At 39.8% G+C, this 17,565-nt stretch overlaps 3 protein-coding genes across 7 annotated transcripts in view; 2 read left to right on the top strand and 1 right to left on the bottom strand.

Annotated features, from left to right (window-relative positions):
• Positions 1–58: 58 nt before the first annotated feature.
• lg20h15orf48 (linkage group 20 C15orf48 homolog) lies at positions 59–1,537 on the top strand. Of its 2 annotated transcripts, XM_046031855.1 has the most exons (5): positions 59–170; positions 267–325; positions 459–547; positions 693–753; positions 1,060–1,537. In XM_046031855.1, the coding sequence occupies exons 2-5, from the start codon at positions 287–289 to the stop codon at positions 1,126–1,128; spliced, it is 258 nt and encodes an 85-aa protein (XP_045887811.1). In that variant the 5' UTR covers positions 59–170; positions 267–286; the 3' UTR covers positions 1,129–1,537. The 2 variants fall into 2 exon arrangements, with proteins under 2 accessions (XP_045887811.1, XP_045887812.1); XM_046031856.1 differs by lacking the exon at positions 59–170 and having other exon boundaries at positions 178–325.
• Positions 1,538–4,634: 3,097 nt separating this feature from the next.
• Positions 4,635–14,846, bottom strand: slc30a4 (solute carrier family 30 member 4). Its single transcript, XM_046032341.1, has 8 exons — positions 14,686–14,846; positions 13,874–14,409; positions 12,707–12,853; positions 11,531–11,684; positions 10,412–10,619; positions 9,723–9,828; positions 9,480–9,614; positions 4,635–5,884 (listed from the first exon to the last, which is right to left on the bottom strand). Exons 2-8 carry the CDS (start codon positions 14,271–14,273, stop codon positions 5,730–5,732), a joined length of 1,305 nt encoding a protein of 434 aa, XP_045888297.1. The 5' UTR covers positions 14,274–14,409; positions 14,686–14,846; the 3' UTR covers positions 4,635–5,729.
• bloc1s6 (biogenesis of lysosomal organelles complex-1, subunit 6, pallidin) overlaps positions 14,069–17,565 on the top strand; it is a 7,035-nt gene continuing 3,538 nt past the window's right edge. Inside the window, exons 1-3 of one of the 4 annotated variants that reach the window (XM_046032346.1) lie at positions 14,069–14,295; positions 15,217–15,289; positions 16,634–16,793. In XM_046032346.1, the coding sequence (XP_045888302.1) occupies positions 15,226–15,289; positions 16,634–16,793 (224 nt within the window). In that variant the 5' untranslated portion in view covers positions 14,069–14,295; positions 15,217–15,225. Of the gene's footprint in view, positions 14,296–14,360; positions 14,466–14,824; positions 14,984–15,216; positions 15,290–16,633; positions 16,794–17,565 lie in introns of those variants that run through there. The other 3 variants (XM_046032343.1, XM_046032345.1, XM_046032344.1) reach the window with 3 other exon arrangements.

Here is a 17,565-nt window from a genome sequence, read left to right as displayed (position 1 = left end):
CATCTGCTTAGTGGATCTGTTGACGAATTGGAATCCACTGTTGCATTTTAGTGCAGGAAGCTGTGTGTGTCTACGTGCCTTTCACCTCGTACGAACTGTCATCAGCCTACATCATTCGGAGTCACCGGATGCTGCGCTGAGAGACATCAAGGACTTTACAGCAACAACAGGTAAGACCTGTCACATGCAGCTGCCTCTGTGACTTGCTGTTTTTAATTTAATGGACTCAGCGTCATTGTAAAGAGGAAATATCAATTTGTCTTTAGGTATTTGAGAAATTAGAAAAATGGTTGGATTTTTCCAAATGTTGAGGAAGAAAAAGGAGGTGAGGATGTTTACAGTTTTACTATGTTAAAAGTAACTTTGAAATATTGAATTTGTAGCCGATATATGATTTGAGATATGTTAATATTATGTTTTGGATTAAAAAACTTATTTTTCTAAAATGTGTCTTCCAGCTGATCCCTCTGATAGGGTTCATGGCTTTTGCTGCAACAGGTGCCACCTCTGCTTCGATCTACTTTCTCCTTACTAAACCTGATGTCATGTGAGTGTTTTGATAAAATGATATTCCACTGTATTTATTTAATAATACAAAGTACTATAAATTGCACTTTAATCTGACATCTATCCGCCTCTGGCATGTAAGAAAAGCTTAATGGTTATATAACATTTTTATTCACAATTTTTAGTCTGAATAAGACAAGAAACCCAGAACCATGGGAGAGAGTGGACCCATCAAAACCCCAAAAGGTAATGTCTAACATACCTAACATTACATAACATTATTATGATTAGATGGTGGTTATTAAGCCTTTTTATTATCATTTTTGGCACATAAGTACAAACTGCATTCTGCTGAGTCACTGAAGAAGAAATGTTATCAATTTAGGACCAGCCCACTGTTACATCAGAGTAATGATGTTATGGTGCAGTACAAGCTGGTACATACTACCGTGCAGCTATTCTTACCTCTCACTTTAAGTTGACGCAACACTTGCAAATAGATCAGGTGAAGCTAAAAAATGTTTTTATGTTGTTTCTGGCATTTTGCCGCAGCTCATCACCATCAATCAGCAGTGGAAACCAGTGGAGGAGCTGGAGTTGGTAAAGAATCTCACCAAGTAAAAAAGGCGGGCATCTGCTAGAAACATCCACAGTCTGTCTACCCGCCTGCCCCCCATCAGTCTAACAGAATCCTTTCTGCACAAACTAGCATGCTTTGACACTCAGTGTGCGGAAATGCTTCTGCTCCACTGGTGGGGTTTCAACCCGCTCTGTAATGGCCCAACTCAAGGACATCCATACACAACAGTGGAAAACTATGATACACATACCTCTAAGTGTAAAAAAAAAAAGCTTACTTTGGGTTTCTGTGACAGAGGTATGTTCGTGTTGAAAAGGTTGTGGTGTTTAATTTGACAGGAAAGTTGGTAGTCATAGCAACCCAGATGCTCTTACAGTAGATATGAATGTAAAATGGTGTCTGAATGTCTTATATAATGTCTTGTACAGTGTTAATAAATTCTTAGTGTGAGCAGTGTTTCTTGTGTTCTCAATAGTTCAAACAAGTGTGAACATATTTTGCAGGAATATTGGTATTCATGTGTTTAGATTGATATTCTTAGTCTGTTATAGAGCTAATGCTATCATCTCATGTTAGCATACTCTGCCTCCCTGACTTATAAATAAAGTGCTAACAAGTTAAATACTGGCTTGAAGAGGAGCTGAATCCCTTCTTTTAAAATAAATACATCACAAAACATAATAAAAGGAGAAGCTGGTGATATTTTGTATGTAGCCAAAGCCTGATAAAGCTTATTGCTCTGTGCCATAGACCTACATTGGCCTTCTTCACAACAGAGATTTGGAATTATTATAGTAGGGAAAGCACAGGCATTACCAAATACCTTAACAATGTGGCCATTGTATTCAAGTATGACAGTGAGTCAAAGCATTTATAATCCCAGTACCCTGAAACTGAAACAGTTATATGGTCAGTCAGTCAGTACATTTATTGTTGTCCCAAAACTAATAAAAACACATAAATGAGCCATATACTGACATGTGAAAAGTTCCTCCATTATGAAATAGATGGGCACTGTAGTTTATTTTGAGTCAATCCCTTAGGCAAATGGTGTATTAATCCACCACTAAAAATAGTCCACAACAGATGAAGTATTTACTCCTGTTGGAGTAAGTGCCCAGATTTCTTGCTGAAAGTCAGATGACATAAATATGAAGCTACTGCCAGCAACAAGATAGCTTAGTGTTAGCTTAAACAGCTTGCCTGACTCCATCCAAATGTAATGATGGAGAAAAATTAATGCCAGTTTATGCTTTCAAGTCGTGTTTATGTTTAGTAAAAACATCATTAAATAGACCTTTTTTCATATAGTCTGACTATGGTAGAACGAGCACAGGTGAAACTGAAAACAGTAATGATGGCTCCTCTCCATTTAGGTGTCCAAGTAAAACATACCAGGTACTGACAATAGTTCCCTGAAAAAGGCACGCCTTGATGGAATGTGATTATAATGTCCACCTGTGCAGTAAAAATGTCTGTTTTTAAAAAGGTATAATGCTCAAATTTGAACACCTACAATTCGATCACAGGTGAGAAAACTCCATGAGGATAATATGCTATAGCTGAAAAGCTCCAGAACAGCGACTAAATGGACCTTACGGTTGACTGATTAATTACACTTATTATGATTAAAAATACATAATACCTCTTTGCAGCAGAAGTTACAATCATCAAGGAGTAAAAAGACATATCCATTGTGGTCCTCCAACAAGGTGAGATTGTTGTTTACGAGGTCAAGAATGAACTTTGAAACAAAACTTAAACTTTGTTTTTTCATTGTTTGAAATCATTAAACATATTTTATTTAAAATAGACACTCAGTTTTGTTTAAATGTTTGCAGACAAGAAACTGATGAGATGTTGCCAGCTAGGACAGCTGTAAAGTATTTACTGCCATCCAGACAATGGGCAAATGCACTCATCTGCTTAGTTCATAGCTGCGTGGGTAATCACCACTCACATTGTGTTTCATAATCAGAGACAATCCTTTTAATGTCCATCTCATATCTCAGAAGAGAGCAAAACCATCAGAAAACCCTCCCTCCTACAGTGTCTGTCCATGGCACACAGCCTGGACTGTGGGCTACACTGTGTGAATTATTAAACACTAAGCAGGGTTTGTGAAGGCAGAGAGAGGAGACACACTGGTATTGTTTCCTGATCTGTCTGAGTTGCTATTTCATCATTAAACCGTTTTCTTATTTTGTCTCACTTACATGCATGTTGACTGCAGCAAGGGTATTTCCCACTTCAAACATGTCCTTCCTTGTTGCTGTTGTTGCTGTTCCCTGCCAATTTGTTTTTCTCAGACGTTTGCTTCCCTATCACATTTTATAGCTTTAGAGAACGTAAACAGGAGGTACTGTGTCAACAAGGACTGACTCACTATGGCTGAAGGGCATTATCAGTGCTCTTGTATAGTCAAATATAATTGAAGGCCGGAGAGGTGCATCAGAACTTAATTTCATCTCACCAAGCTATGTGCAACTGAAAGTTTATTTAAGGAAACAATGGCAGAAGAGGAAGGATATAGTGTGTGCTGTTGGAATTTGTGTACGTGACTGAGTCACAGACTTCATGACACCACAGACCAGCAAGAGAAGCAGGTATTGCTCTTGCTCAGCGCTCACACAGTGAGAGATGGAATTCCCCATGTGATATCAGTGATACACTTCAGTGTTTTTAAACACTAGTGACTTGCTTCTTTAAAGTAGTCTACTGTAACTCGTCCTGGCATTAGTGACTAAGAGGGCTAATTACTGCAGTTTATGGTACTGTAAAGTAAGGCAGGGCAGTCAGGTAGTTGCTTTTAGTAATGCAAACATGGGAACTGCCTGCTTCAGTGGCTTTATGTTAATGCAGCGGTTGCCGGGAAACTGAGACACTCCCAGTTTACTCAGGTTGTTAATCATAAACCCTGGAGATGGGTTGTTTTGTATGAAAGTAGTTGATGTTTAAATGTTTCAATTATGTGGTGAAAACATTTTGCTCCATTACATAAGTATATTCGGCCTTATTATTTTCTACCATTTAACACTAGACAATTATTAAGACTCTTCAGCATTAAACTATCAGTTTACCAATTTTCATCCATGTACATACTGTACAAAACATTTTTCTCCATAAGGAAGGCTGTATTCACCACCACTTTCATTATTCCATATGTGTGTTTTATGCTACTGTTCAGCCTATGTGTGCACCATCATTTAAGGGGTGAAATAGGCAAATAGAGAAGTGTAATCCAAATGATGCCTGTTATCTTAACTAAAGTACCTAGTCATGAAACTAATTTCTCAGCTACTGTGGAAGTATACCACCTAGTGTTGAAAAGCAACGCATCCTGCACACTAATGCTAATGTCTCAAATTCTGTTTCATTTCATTAGTTGTTATTTTTTTAATTCACAAATGGATAACATGTGGATGCGGATGAGGTCAAACATCATCAGTGATTCAATGGAAATTAACTATTCAGATTTGACTAAAAGCAGATACTACAGAATAGTTTCCTAACATGAAATTGTCCATAAAAACAAGATACCCAGAGACACAAATGATTAAATACTTTATTATAAACAAAAACAGTGATCCAGTTCCTGATTTCCCTTGATGATGTACATCAGACGTGGAAAGCTTTACCATAAACCCACCACGGCTTCTCAACACTAAAACACTATAAACACCATCATTATTGGCACATTTTAACTCACACCTCCCTCCCTGAAAACCTCTCCAATACAGAAGATTTCCCAAACCTGTCAGCATTATTATACTGTCAGTCAATGATATGAAAAAAGCAGAGTAAAGAGTGTAAAACATAAACAATACTGGTCGGGCGAACCACTGTAGCATTTAATTTTCAGTCACACTTGGATTGTCAGTTTCCTGCTCGCTACAGTTAATTAAGAGACATGCTAGAGTAAAATATCAGTGTTAAAAGTGTTGGTGTACTAAGTGTTGGTCAGTACAGCCAATATAGACTGCTGTAAGAATATCTACGGTTGTTTGTTTTTTTAAAACTGGCCTTACAAAAGACTTTGGCTGAAGAATATTAATGATTAAGTGCATTTGATGAGATGCAATGTCTACTAAAGGGACACAATGATATAGTTTTTTTTGCCAGTGGTGAGGACAGCTTATATGAACTGTGACCACAGTTACTATCAAATGACATGAGGTAACTTTTCGTTTGCGGACTTGATGATAAAATGATAAAAAAAATCTAGATAAACAGTCCTCACACCTAGTAACAAAAAGAAAAAATTACATCTGATAAAACATCAGTTGTGATAAATCAAACAGTGAAATAAAAACAGTTACCTGTTGGAATAGGCTTTAATGGTGAATAAAGAGCAATTTTTTCATTCTTCTCAGCCGAGACTTTAAGCATTCAAACTCCACTATGAAAGCTTTTCAAACGTAAGAACCCTTGAGGCTGTTGTGATCCTTCAATTAGAAATGTGCACCTGTTGTTGTTCCACAAACAATCCTTTGGCACCAGTCTTTTTCCACTTACAATTGTGGCTCCTGCTGTGCCACTGAGCTGTGAGAGTTGCAACATCTAGGCCCTCTGCGTACTGTGTTCTCTGCTGTCTGGCTCCATAAAATGCACTGTGGAAGTCAGTGTAAGCATGAGTCTCTCTTTAAGCGCTGGGCTGCTGGCAGTGTGCACAACTGCGTACCGGCGTCTGCCTGTGTGTCTGGATCTGCACTGTGCACCTGGTGAGACCGTAGGTATGAAGCAGCAGGTGGCGGGCCTTAGCCTGGACATCCTCCCAGTTGTTAGCACTAGAGGGCGCTGTGAACAAAGAGAATTGGATTTGAATATAAATGAAACAACTAGCAGTGTTTCCCAATTGACCTTTTTCACAGCAGACATTTTGAAAATCCAGGTACAATTAATCAAATTAATAATGACTGCATTCCATTTAGGGGAGACAGTTTCCCTCCATCCAGCCATTGTTAATGTCATCAGTTACACTTTTCTGCTATGACAAGTCAATATCTGCGGGGAAAAAGGTCGATTCACAATAACGTGTGCTTTTTGTAACTCTGCACTAATCAGACAAAGAAGCCACATCAGCAGATTAGATTGACATGTCTACATCTGCAGGTCTAAATTACTGCTGCTGCTATTACTTTTGTTTTCTTTAGGTGACAGAAGTTGCATGTGCAGACACCAAACCGCTCCCCTTGTGAAGAATCAGGAGCCTGCTAAACATGAATGAGTTAGCTGTAACCAATATTTGTAAAAGGCTCAGAATTAAATAGCAAATGCCAACATGTGCTACACTATTTCTTTTACAGTGTCTTCAGGTCTTGACCTTTTTCACTAATCTACACATACAGTTACAAATATAGTGTGTTTTCACATGAACATGGATGGGTTCAAGGATAGAGCTAAGGGAAGAACTGGCATTCTAGTTTCTTGGGAGAATGAAAACTGAAGCCTTGAGCCATTCTGCAGAATGCTACATTTGGCAGAAACAAGTCTCATCCCTACCATGAAGCCTGATGGTGGCAGCATCACTAAAACAAAGATGAAGCCAAATACAAACAAATTCCAGAGCAGACCTTGCAACAGAGGGATACAGACCTTAGACAAACATTTCTGCTCCGACAGGTCACTGACATTTAACTCACTGCCAAATTAACACTGGAAACTATCTAAATCAAAGTGCTAAAGCCAAAAGCGGCTCAGCCAGAACACTGATGTGTTCCTGTCACAGAGAGATGTCCTTGGAAAGTCTTTATCTAACTTGACTGAGTTTGAGAAAATCTTAAACAAGTGACAAGCCAAAATCCAGATACACCAAGCTGACAGAAACATATCCAACAACACTCAAGCTGTAATCACTGCCAATGCTATGGGCAAGTAAGTCTTTACTTGGTTGAATATTTATTTAAATGACATTTCTGCATTAAATGTTCAGTAAATATGCAATTTACTTCAACTTAAACAATTAATTGTTTAGCTAATCAACATTCCAGTATTAAATCTTTTGTAAAAAATAAAGAAAATTAGAAAGAAAGTAAATGTAAATGTGGGCAACTATCACTATTCTGTCTGAATAATAATTTCCACAGTTGACTATAATTTGTAGTGGACAACAGTGTGGATTTGTGCATTTATATTAAATAAATTTGAACTACTCAAAATTATTCCCCTCTCCCTGAGAGCAGGGGGGTTAAAGATCAACTTTCAACAGACTGCTGAAGAGACCCCAACAGAATGGGGGTGGAGGTCACTTTCTCTAAGTGCTATTCCTGAGCAGTTGATCGTAAAACTGGCACCTTTTGATTCCGAAGCTGATAACGCAGTGCCTGACTGTTAAACTGACAAAAGGGACATTAACCAGCGATTAGCATTTCCCTGAACAGCCTATTGGAACTCTCCTTGGAGGGGGGCAGGAAATCCTAAACTGCCCCCCCCCCCACACACACACACGTAACCGTGGCAACTTTCCTTGCTCTGTGTTTCATTACCCCATCAAAGGGATACCCCCTTTTACGCCCAAGTGTGACATAATCCAGGACAGCCTAACTTTAAACAAAGACTGCAGTCTCCAAAGACCCAAAGCATTAACTGTTTAATTAAATCTTTTAGTTACTTGATTACATTTGCCTCTATTTGAGTAGTTATGTTACCATGTTGTTGCTATCTGTTGTTGATATTAGTGCTGAAAAGAATCTAAATAAGTTACTTTTGCAGTGTTTTTATTTTCAGCAAGATTAAGGACACTCTTTCATTTTATGCGTAACCAATGCTTGTTCACAATACTTTCTCACACAATTCCTTTAGAAATGATGATAAAGAAATGTCATACTATACTCTTAATCGCCAGCTTGAATTTAAGGCTGAATAACTTAAATTCCCCAGTTCCTAAGTAAAGATTGTTTTGGATTAATCTAAGCTTTCCTCATGTAACCTGAGCTCCCCCAAGTGGACGAAATAAGTATTACATACCATCGTAGGAAATGCCCTTTATGTATAAATGTCACTCATTCATCACGACCAATAATTGTTACCAAATGCTTAACTTAGAACGGTACAACTGTTTGACCACTGAGGTTTGATTGTGGGAAATATTTGATTACAATACGCGCAAATAGATTTTCTTTTCTTTTATAGACATTAAAAGTTTAGAAAGGCAGTCCCTCGGGAAACCGGAAACGCCCCCTGGGGAACCACGCCCCAGACAACAAAAGAGCGACTCTTCTCCTCGTGCTCTGGTCTTCCGCTCTGCTCTCTGGACGCGTCCGGCGTGCCTCTCCCGGCAACGCCCTAAGAGTTAGACCAGCACAACAAGTCTTTGTTTCGCTTGAAGCTACACACGCGAAGTGCCACGACATCGATTTTTACCTCAGTCCCAGCAACCTTATTTGTTTTATTTTCTTTCTTTCTTTTGGTTTTGTTAAAGTTATCAGTCCGTTAAGTTACACTGGTCTAATTCAGGAACGACCAAGTTCCCCTTTTAAGCTTTTTCGTCGAGCTAAGCCCACGGAGGTCGGACGACCACGTGGCCCGCCAGCAACCACAAAGGACGACTTAAACCTGACCCGAGACAGGGTCAAGAAGGCCCCACTGCAAGTTTCTTCCATAAGCCTTCCAGAGACGGACCCCCGGAGAAATTCCCTGGCAGAGAAAGCAAATGGCCCGAGAGCTTTAAGTTGTCCTAACCGAGAACGCACGGACTCTGTGTGAGGCCGTTTACCATCAACCCGGCGGGAAGAAACGCAAGCAGTAAGACCAAAACCCTACATTCTGTGATCAGTGACGTCCAATAGTTGCTAATCCATTTTTCTTTAGTCCAGCATATGGAATATTTATACCCCTAGACAAATTTAACCGAGTTATCATCTAATTGCATTCGTTAGTTGCCATATGAGTCAAATGCTTCCCACAATCGAACCTCCATTCTCATTATTCAGCCATTGTTTGTTGCCCTGATGTATTTAGCCACCCTTTTATATGGCTTTAGTTAATAAATTCACTGTAATCAAGGAACTGTGTGCGTTGACTATTTCCACGTCCCTGCCAAGAGAATTGACCCTTTAGATATGAGACTGACTGATTGATTTAAGATAATTTAGCGATTATTAACTAACTGATCACTAGTAGTAATTGTATAATTATTAAAAGCTACCTAGAGGTCCGGAGACTCTAGGATAATAACTCCGGTGGTGCCCTTTTTTACGAGAGCTTTTATGGATTGATATTTTCTGGATATTAAAATTCATAATTGGGTATTAATTTGCATAAATTTATTACAATTCATAGCTAAGTTTTAGACATGCTACAAATTCATACAATATTTCTATGTTTCGAAATATACTTCTTGATTCATTTAACTCTCCCTCTTATTAAGTGTACTGTTTGTGTAGCTACTCACTGAGCTGGAGATGCACTAGTGCTGCAGTCTTGTCAGCCGTCAACGCCCAGACATTCAGTTCATCAACTGATTGGACATCCTCCAGCTTCAGAAGGTCCTCTTTGATTCGCAGAGTGTCCAGATGCCTGGGAACACCTGACACAGCAGGATAAAAAAAAACCACTACCACAGTGCACTTAATCACTCTAAATAATAAATGCAGCATAATCCGACAGATGTCTGGGACCAAGAAAAAAGACTTACCCTCCAGCAAAATAAATACTGTGTCTCGTATGATGCGGAATGTGGTGAAGAGAACCAGAACAGAGAAGATGTAGGTACAGATGGGGTCTGCCAACTTAAACTCCGGCTGTGAAGTCAGTGTTACATCAGATCAACTAAAATCATGTTCAGCCATCCTGGTGGTTCATCTCAAATCTAAAGTTGAATTTAAAACTAGGAGCCAACAATTACACAGAAATACATAATTGGAAAGTGAATGACTGCATGGTACAAAGTCACTAGTTCAACAAGATATTGTTGGAAAGGTTCACATGTGTTTGGTAGAATTTGTGGAAAGAACTGTCTGTATTTTTTGTTAATGTGTTTAAACGGTAAGAGAAGTTAGCGTTTGACAGAGTCAGACATGGACAACAGAGACCGAGTCAACACTTGAGGGATGATTTTTGAGATAATTTTCAATCAACCACTCTAATTGACCAGTTTAATTATTATTTTGTTAGGTACCAATATCTCTTCAATGCACGATGCAGCTGCAAATAATCTTCTCCATATTTACAGAAAAGAAATCTAGCAAGTCTACTTAAAGAAATGTTAAATTACATCACCTCAAAGATTTAACGTTGCCTAAACAATGGTTCTAGGAATCAACATTAAAAGTAAACCATGTGACATGTTAACATTCACAGCTAACAATTCTTTAGGCAGGGTACCTTGAAGCGGACAACGTAGGCAGCAATGAGCACCCCGACACTCTGGAGTAGGTCTCCCAAAGCGTGGATGAAGGCAGCTCTTACAGCCAGGCTGCCGTGCTGTCTCTGCTGCTGACCTGCCCCGGCTGCAGAGCCATGAGAGTGGCCGTGAGAGTGACCGTGGCCGTGAGAGTGGAGGTGACCACCTTGGTTTAACAAGAAACCCATTCTGAAAACAAAAGAAAACAAAAAGAGGGATTTAGTTTAGGCATCAACCTTACATGTATTTTGTCCAATTCACATCATGATTTAACTGAGTTAGAAAACACAGTCAGTGATTCTTCATTTCTTCACCCACTGACTCAAACATTACATACTGAAGATCAGCAATGTCATGCTATGAAGTGCATTTTATACAGTTCTTTGGACGGAATTGTTCAATTTTTGCTGACACTCTACACTCACATGCATGCATTCACCGCTACTGTTGAGAATATTTCTTAGGTGTTTCTTGATGTAACAGGGAAAGGTAAGACAGGTCTAGCTTAGAGAAATTTAACTGATCCCATAGGTGTTTGACATTATAGCTTATATAGGTATTTCTCACATGTACTTGTCCGGAAGACAACAATAGACTGATTAGTTAAGAGACAGCAGCTCAGGCGTCAGGCTAGCAGATATCAGTGTTCTCTGGGAATCTTACAAGGTTGAGTCTTACAAGAATGTTTACAAGAACTCACTGGCTCCACAGACTAGAGTACAACTTATGGATAGTGAGAGATTCCAATATGACAAAGCATTGGAATCTAAACATCAGATAGATAGTTGTTCTAGGTGAAAGGTGACCTAATAGAGAAACCTACAGGCACTAGGGGGAAGACTGAAACGTATAAGGAACCACAAGATGTTATCCTTCAGATTTGGTGTTGGCATTTGACGTGTTCACATGTTGTATGCTGGCACTGTATCTCCTCGGCCGGGCTCAATAAACTATGCTATGTTAAGTCTTCATCAGTCTCCGAAACTTCTTCACACCTGAACCTGGCTCACAATATCATTTCAACAGCTACACTGAATGTATTTAGTAAAAGCCTCACAGTTCTCTCTAAACAGACATTTACATGCAAGTGTTTCCCTTACATGAGGTTGACGGCAACCCCCACAGCTGCAGTGATGAGCATGACATCTCCATCTATGTCGAAGTCTTGGTGTATCGTCCTCTGAACCGCCTCATAGAGCAGTATACCCGTCAGAATGTAAATGAGCACCACACTGAAGACTGCCGATACCACCTCTAGGACATGAAATCACAATTAGTTGTATATACAACTCATATTCGCAACAAAAATAAAAGCTATGAGAAAAACCTGATTTCAACAAGTAGATCTAAGACAGGAAGAATGTGTCTAAATACCTAGGAAGCTTAGCTTAACAGATGGAAAAACTACTTACAAATATCTACTGGTGTAGGAAAAAATTTGCAGGAACAAATCTGTTCAATCACTTGTTTAGCCGCAAGCAATAGCAATAACACATCTCAGTCTGTTTCTGGTCAAGTATATAGTATTTTGCATTTATGGCTCCTACAGGGACCCGGTTTGGATCCTGTCCTGTCCTCCATTTATATAAATGATAAGTATCTTCCATGTGAGACTGTCAAATACAATTTAAGTGGACAATACTGTTTTACACTGTGTTGGCAGTAATCCACTGAGAAATGATTCCACTTCAATACAATGAAAGATGCCCTTATTAATCTCAATTTAGTCCTTGATGAAACAAAATTTATACTACTCTCAAGATGAGCAGTGGTGGCCCAAAGGTTAGAGAAGCGAGCTTGTGACCAGGAGGTCGCCGGTTTAATAAAGGTTAAAAAATCCAGAGATGTAAATAAAAATAACTTTCTAATTATATTTCCACTCTAAATGGGTTAAATACTGAGAGGGTCATTCATTCATTGTAACTGTTAGCCAACTTGCTCTGTGCAAATACAGGTTAAATACCAAACACCACAGTTACACATATTTGTATTGGCAACAGCTGAAGAGGCCACAGGGTGTAAATGTATCAGTTATTTGCAGAGGTTTCAATAATTTGCATCACCACTTATAACTCAATCTAAAATATCTTAACTTGAATCTGATCTGGCTTGAACACTCCTGAACACACACTTACAACTTTGAACATGATTCATCTGCATCAAAACCACATCCGTTTGATGTCCTGTATCTGTTTGCCTCACACAAGACACAAGCAACGGAGAGAAAGAGGTGGTGGGAGGAAGAAGCGTGAAAGCTTCTGAAACCTGAGACTTACCGAGGCGATGCAGTCCGAAGGTGAATCTCTTGGTGGGTGGCTTGGTGGAGAGCCAGAGGGCCAGCAGTGAAAACAAAATGCCCACCACATCTGTTAGCATGTGCACAGCGTCAGTCATAATGGCTAAGCTGTTTGACACATAACCACCTGAAAGTAAAAGACAATGTGAACATTTGCTGTGATCTACTTAAGCTATTTGTGCACGCACAGATTTTGAGATACAAAACTTGATGGGTGTGGCATTCACAGCAAAGTACCTGGTTGGATTTACAGGTATGCTGTGAACTGACAGAGGGAGCCACAAGTACATAGTAAGTTTTTTATTATTTGGATAATTCACTTGGTAACTAATAACTGAATTTTGAAAACAGTGACGTGAAATAACATATCATTGACTGTGCACTTAGGAGAATAAAATCTAATTTAAAAATAGTTTACCGTCACACACACTCAGAAAAAACTTGCCATCTTCCGGTCACCACTTCATCAGAAAACAGTGACTGAAGAAAACAAAGGCCCCTTATGTGCTGCAAAAGAGGAAATGTCTAGCACATGTCCACCTAATAGTTTCCAATTCGGCCAGAATATAACATGGTTCTTTTTATGCTTGTGCAATGGTTTTTGTTGTGGTAGAATCATTTTTAACTAGAAGATGTATGATCCAAAGATTAACAAAATAATAACAACACTTAAAAGATAAATCGGTAATCTAGGAGACAGGCTTTTAGAGCTCCTACCCAAGAGGTTGAAATGATGACTGGACATATATAATCACTGACTGAGGCAAAGTGGCCAAAATTATTAAACACTGCTGGAAACCCTGACCTGCAGCCGTATCAACATACCACCGGGGGCTACGTGAGAACATATTTTATTGTAATTTGAGTAAATCCAGCCTTTATGGGGGCCACTGACGTTCATTCATCTCAACTTATTTAAGTTGACACGTAAATGAACACATTTTAGAAGCCTTACACTGGTTCCACCTCTCTGTGGCAGGTTGGTCCTAAAGTTGCATTGATGACAACATATCACATCCTACATATTTCAGAAGAGCAGCTAGGGGTTAAGTGTATCCCTAAGCTACACCAAAGGCATGTGTCTGCCCACAGCGCCATCACCACCCCAACAATCATGTAGTGTGAGGTTAACTCCGCATATGCTTACCTATAATTTCACCGGTCATGAAAAGGAAATACAGCAAAGCTGCAATGACAAGCCTCTTCATCACCCTCTTGTGTTTGATACTCTCCCTCTTCTTGGTGCAGTTGTCACAAGGGTCCATATTTAACCCCGGGCTGCCCAGGCTGGAGGATGATTCGAGCAAGGAGTCATCATCATCATCCGCCACCACCAGGGTGTTCACCGCCACCCCGTTGGACCTAGCTCCGGCAGAGTAGTCGGACATCTCTCCGGAGACCACGACCTTGAGCTTGTTGAATCTGGGAGTCTCATCCTCCCCCAGCTCGTCGGAGAAGTCAAAGGGCGCCGTGTCGCTCAGGTGCCAGTCGCTCCTCTCCCTCCTGAAGGCGGACCGCACCTTGCTCAAGAAGTTACCCCCTGACATCTTTAATAATTACGGAGGAAAGGTAAGGTTATATCCAGGTGAGCTCTGTCGCTAGGTTACTGTCGACTGGGGTAACCATTCACATGTTTGTGGCAGGGGTGGATGCAAGCTCGCATTTCTACTCCATCCTTAGCACCTGGGGGAGAGCAACAAAGAAAGGGACACCAGAAACACAAGAGAGCATCGTTTCACGTCAGTACAACCTATTTATGTCACTGTCAAGTCGGTGACTTGATATATTAAAGACACGTTAAGTCACTCACATTCTCACATGAGCTGATAAACTTTGAGTAGTCCTCTTAAACAACCAGCGACAAGCTAGCTCGTAAAGGTTAGCTATCTTGTCTTGTCAGCTCGCGACAGACAACCCTTACAGTGTGGAAGTTTTATTAAAAATACGAGGCAGACTTACCTAAAGTACTTTTCGGTAGTACAAACGTAGTTCGTCCTTTAATTAAAAAACGTCATGGTAATACTGGTGTAAACACCGGAGTCATAATAACACTCCCTCCGCACTCGGGAAGTCACAACAGCAGGTTCGGTTTCGTTCGCAGTCACATGACGACCATGATGACGCAGGAGTCACATGACGTTTTCTTCAGACGCTGCAACAAATCCAAAGTCTTTTGCTGCTGTCTCTGTTCTGCTCTTGGTCAGCAGAATTACTAAACTCATCACACACAGTTACTGTTTAATAGACAGTCAGACGGGTAAGATGACGTTGGCTGAGGTGAAATGTTGCTGGCTGTCTGGTCGCTAACGTGTCAGTGCTGTAACGTTACACATTATGAGGCAGCTCAGCCAGCTAGCTAAACACTTCCTCAACGTTTTAGATGCTTGGTGTTGTGATAAGCTAACGTAATGACAAAGAGGTTGAACTGGTCATTTCCATGTGATAGAACTATAAGATCCATCTGTCTGATTGAGTGGTGCCTCTTTTCAGGCTTTGCACATGGAGGCAGAGGGGATGGAAGATGAAGGACAATCGTCCCAGAGTGAACTTCCACACAGTGAAGGTATGTGCGCTGATGCCTCACCTGATCTCTGCTGTCTACACCAGTCTGCCATAATATATGACTACGTTGCCTGAACTTCAGTATAGATTAGTTGAATTCAGCTGCAGCCCCGGTTTGCGCCTGTCAACTTGTGGTGGTCCAAATAATGTTTAATGTTAAAGGTTATGCATGCAGTTTATTTGATATATCTATTTAACATTTTGTACAGAGTGGTGTGGTTGGTGATAGATTAAAACAAGCTTAAAATCAAAGCAGCAGAAGCAGGGAGATATCCTGCCCTTTATTATAAGCCAAGCTCCAAAAACACTTGATTCTGCATGCCATCCCATAATGCAAGTCTTTGGTTATGCGGTGTTCATGCCATATTAGAGTTATCGTAATTACCATTTCCTGACTAGTAAATAGCATTTATGTCAATATCCAAGTCATGATTATGACAGAGATGTATTTTCTGAAAGCATTGATATATTTGACTTGTGACAAAAACAAAAACAAACATGGATTATGGATATTTTTTAATTATTAAACCACATTTAATGTATATAGTGTTGTCATCATAAAATTATTTTGCCATAACACAACTAACTCTGCAATCATATGACTAGCATAAGTTGTCTACTGTCATAAACATGGGAATGTTTTTCCTCTCTACCATCTCTCATTTAAAGTGGTTTCACCTCAAACTTCACACCCCCAGGTTGTAACAATTGTAATTCTCCAAGCCCAAGTCAAGATAACCGTGCAATCCTGAAGACTTTAAAAAGCTTCTCCAGAGCCACGAATAATATTTCACAACCATTTGCAAGCTGAGGCAGAACTCATGATGAGTAAACTCACATTTATTAGTAAAAACAGCATGTGCCCTGTTAATGCTTATACTGAGAAACAAAATAACAGAAACAGTCACTCATAAAACAGAATAACAGACAAACAAGTTATAGGCTCAGTCAGAGCAGTCACAGACAGATAGGGGTTGTTTAGGTAGAACAGCCATGAAATTACAGAGAGGTATACATGTTTTGATTTTTATGTGACATTGCAGGTTATGAGGTTGTTCATGAATCATTTTTGGCACAAGGTCAGGAACATCAACCAATGACTGCATTTATTTTGTGAAAAATAAATCAAGCATTGTACAATATCTTTAGTGCAATTTTCAGCCCTTTTTTATGTCAGAGACATGACCTACTGTAGATCACTTAAAACAATGCAATCTTGTGCCTTTGTGGAGATAAAACTGCCGTTGGAACCCAAAAAAAGCCAGATAAGTGGTTAATTTATGGAAGTGACTTTTGTGACATAATACTCAATGCTATGCATGCTTTATTCTTAAATATTTGACAGATCTCCAGTTGGCTCTGCAGGAATCACTGTGTCTGGAGAGCTCAGCCCCTGTAGAGAAGGTGTTTGTGGATAAGAAAGCGGTTGACAAACTCACAGAGGGATTACTCTCTCACTACCTACCAGATCTACAGAACTCTAAACGAGCCCTCCAAGAGCTCACGTGAGTATTGTTTCATGACACATTACTGCAACACTTTATTAGACTCTTGTCACCAGTATTACGCCACCACAACATTTTAATAAGCACTGTCTCAGTCAGTCTGTTGGAAGGGGGAAACTGTGTGGCAGGGTAGTGGGCTAGTTTATGTCAGTTTAAGTCAAACTGAAGATTGTAGTTTCTGATTTCAGTTATACAGTGAGGAAAATAAGTATTTGAACACCCTGCTATTTTGCAAGTTCTCCTACTTAGAAATCATGGAGGGGTCTGAAATTGTCAGAAATTGTCAGAAATCACAATGTATGATTTTTTTTTAACTATTTATTTGTATGATACAGCTGCAAATAAGTATTTGAACACCTGTCTATCAGCTAGAATTCTGACTCTCAAAGACCTGTTAGTCTGCCTTCAAAATGTCCACCTCCACTCCATTTATTATCCTAAATTAGATGCACCTGTTTGAGGTCGTTAGCTGCATAAAGACACCTGTCCACCCCATACAATCAGTAAGAATCCAACTACTAACATGGCCAAGACCAAAGAGCTGTCCAAAGACACTAGAGACAAAATTGTACACCTCTGCAAGGCTGGAAAGGGCTACGGGGAAATTGCCAAGCAGCTTGGTGAAAAAAGGTCCACTGTTGGAGCAATCATTAGAAAATGGAAGAAGCTAAACGTGACTGTCAATCTCCCTCGGACTGGGGCTCCATGCAAGATCTCACCTCGTGGGGTCTCAATGATCCTAAGAAAGGTGAGAAATCAGCCCAGAACTACA

The sequence above is a fragment of the Micropterus dolomieu genome, linkage group LG20, assembly GCF_021292245.1.
Source record: "Micropterus dolomieu isolate WLL.071019.BEF.003 ecotype Adirondacks linkage group LG20, ASM2129224v1, whole genome shotgun sequence".
NCBI lineage: Eukaryota > Metazoa > Chordata > Actinopteri > Centrarchiformes > Centrarchidae > Micropterus > Micropterus dolomieu.
This window is presented reverse-complemented; position numbering and strand designations above follow the sequence as displayed.

What these genes read in the sequence shown, in the direction of transcription:
- lg20h15orf48 (XM_046031855.1), top strand. Translation starts at nt 287, where the DNA reads ATGGTTGGATTTTTCCAAATGTTGAGGAAGAAAAAGGAG. An exon ending in TGTTGAGGAAGAAAAAGGAG is followed by an intron (nt 326 to 458) that starts GTGAGGATGTTT and finishes TGTGTCTTCCAG; the next exon opens with CTGATCCCTCTGATAGGGTT. An exon ending in ACCCATCAAAACCCCAAAAG is followed by an intron (nt 754 to 1,059) that starts GTAATGTCTAAC and finishes ATTTTGCCGCAG; the next exon opens with CTCATCACCATCAATCAGCA.
- slc30a4 (XM_046032341.1), bottom strand. Translation starts at nt 14,273, where the DNA reads ATGTCAGGGGGTAACTTCTTGAGCAAGGTGCGGTCCGCCTTCAGGAGG. An exon ending in CTTCGGACTGCATCGCCTCG is followed by an intron (nt 11,685 to 12,706) that starts GTAAGTCTCAGG and finishes TTCATGTCCTAG; the next exon opens with AGGTGGTATCGGCAGTCTTC. An exon ending in AGTATTTATTTTGCTGGAGG is followed by an intron (nt 9,615 to 9,722) that starts GTAAGTCTTTTT and finishes CTGCTGTGTCAG; the next exon opens with GTGTTCCCAGGCATCTGGAC.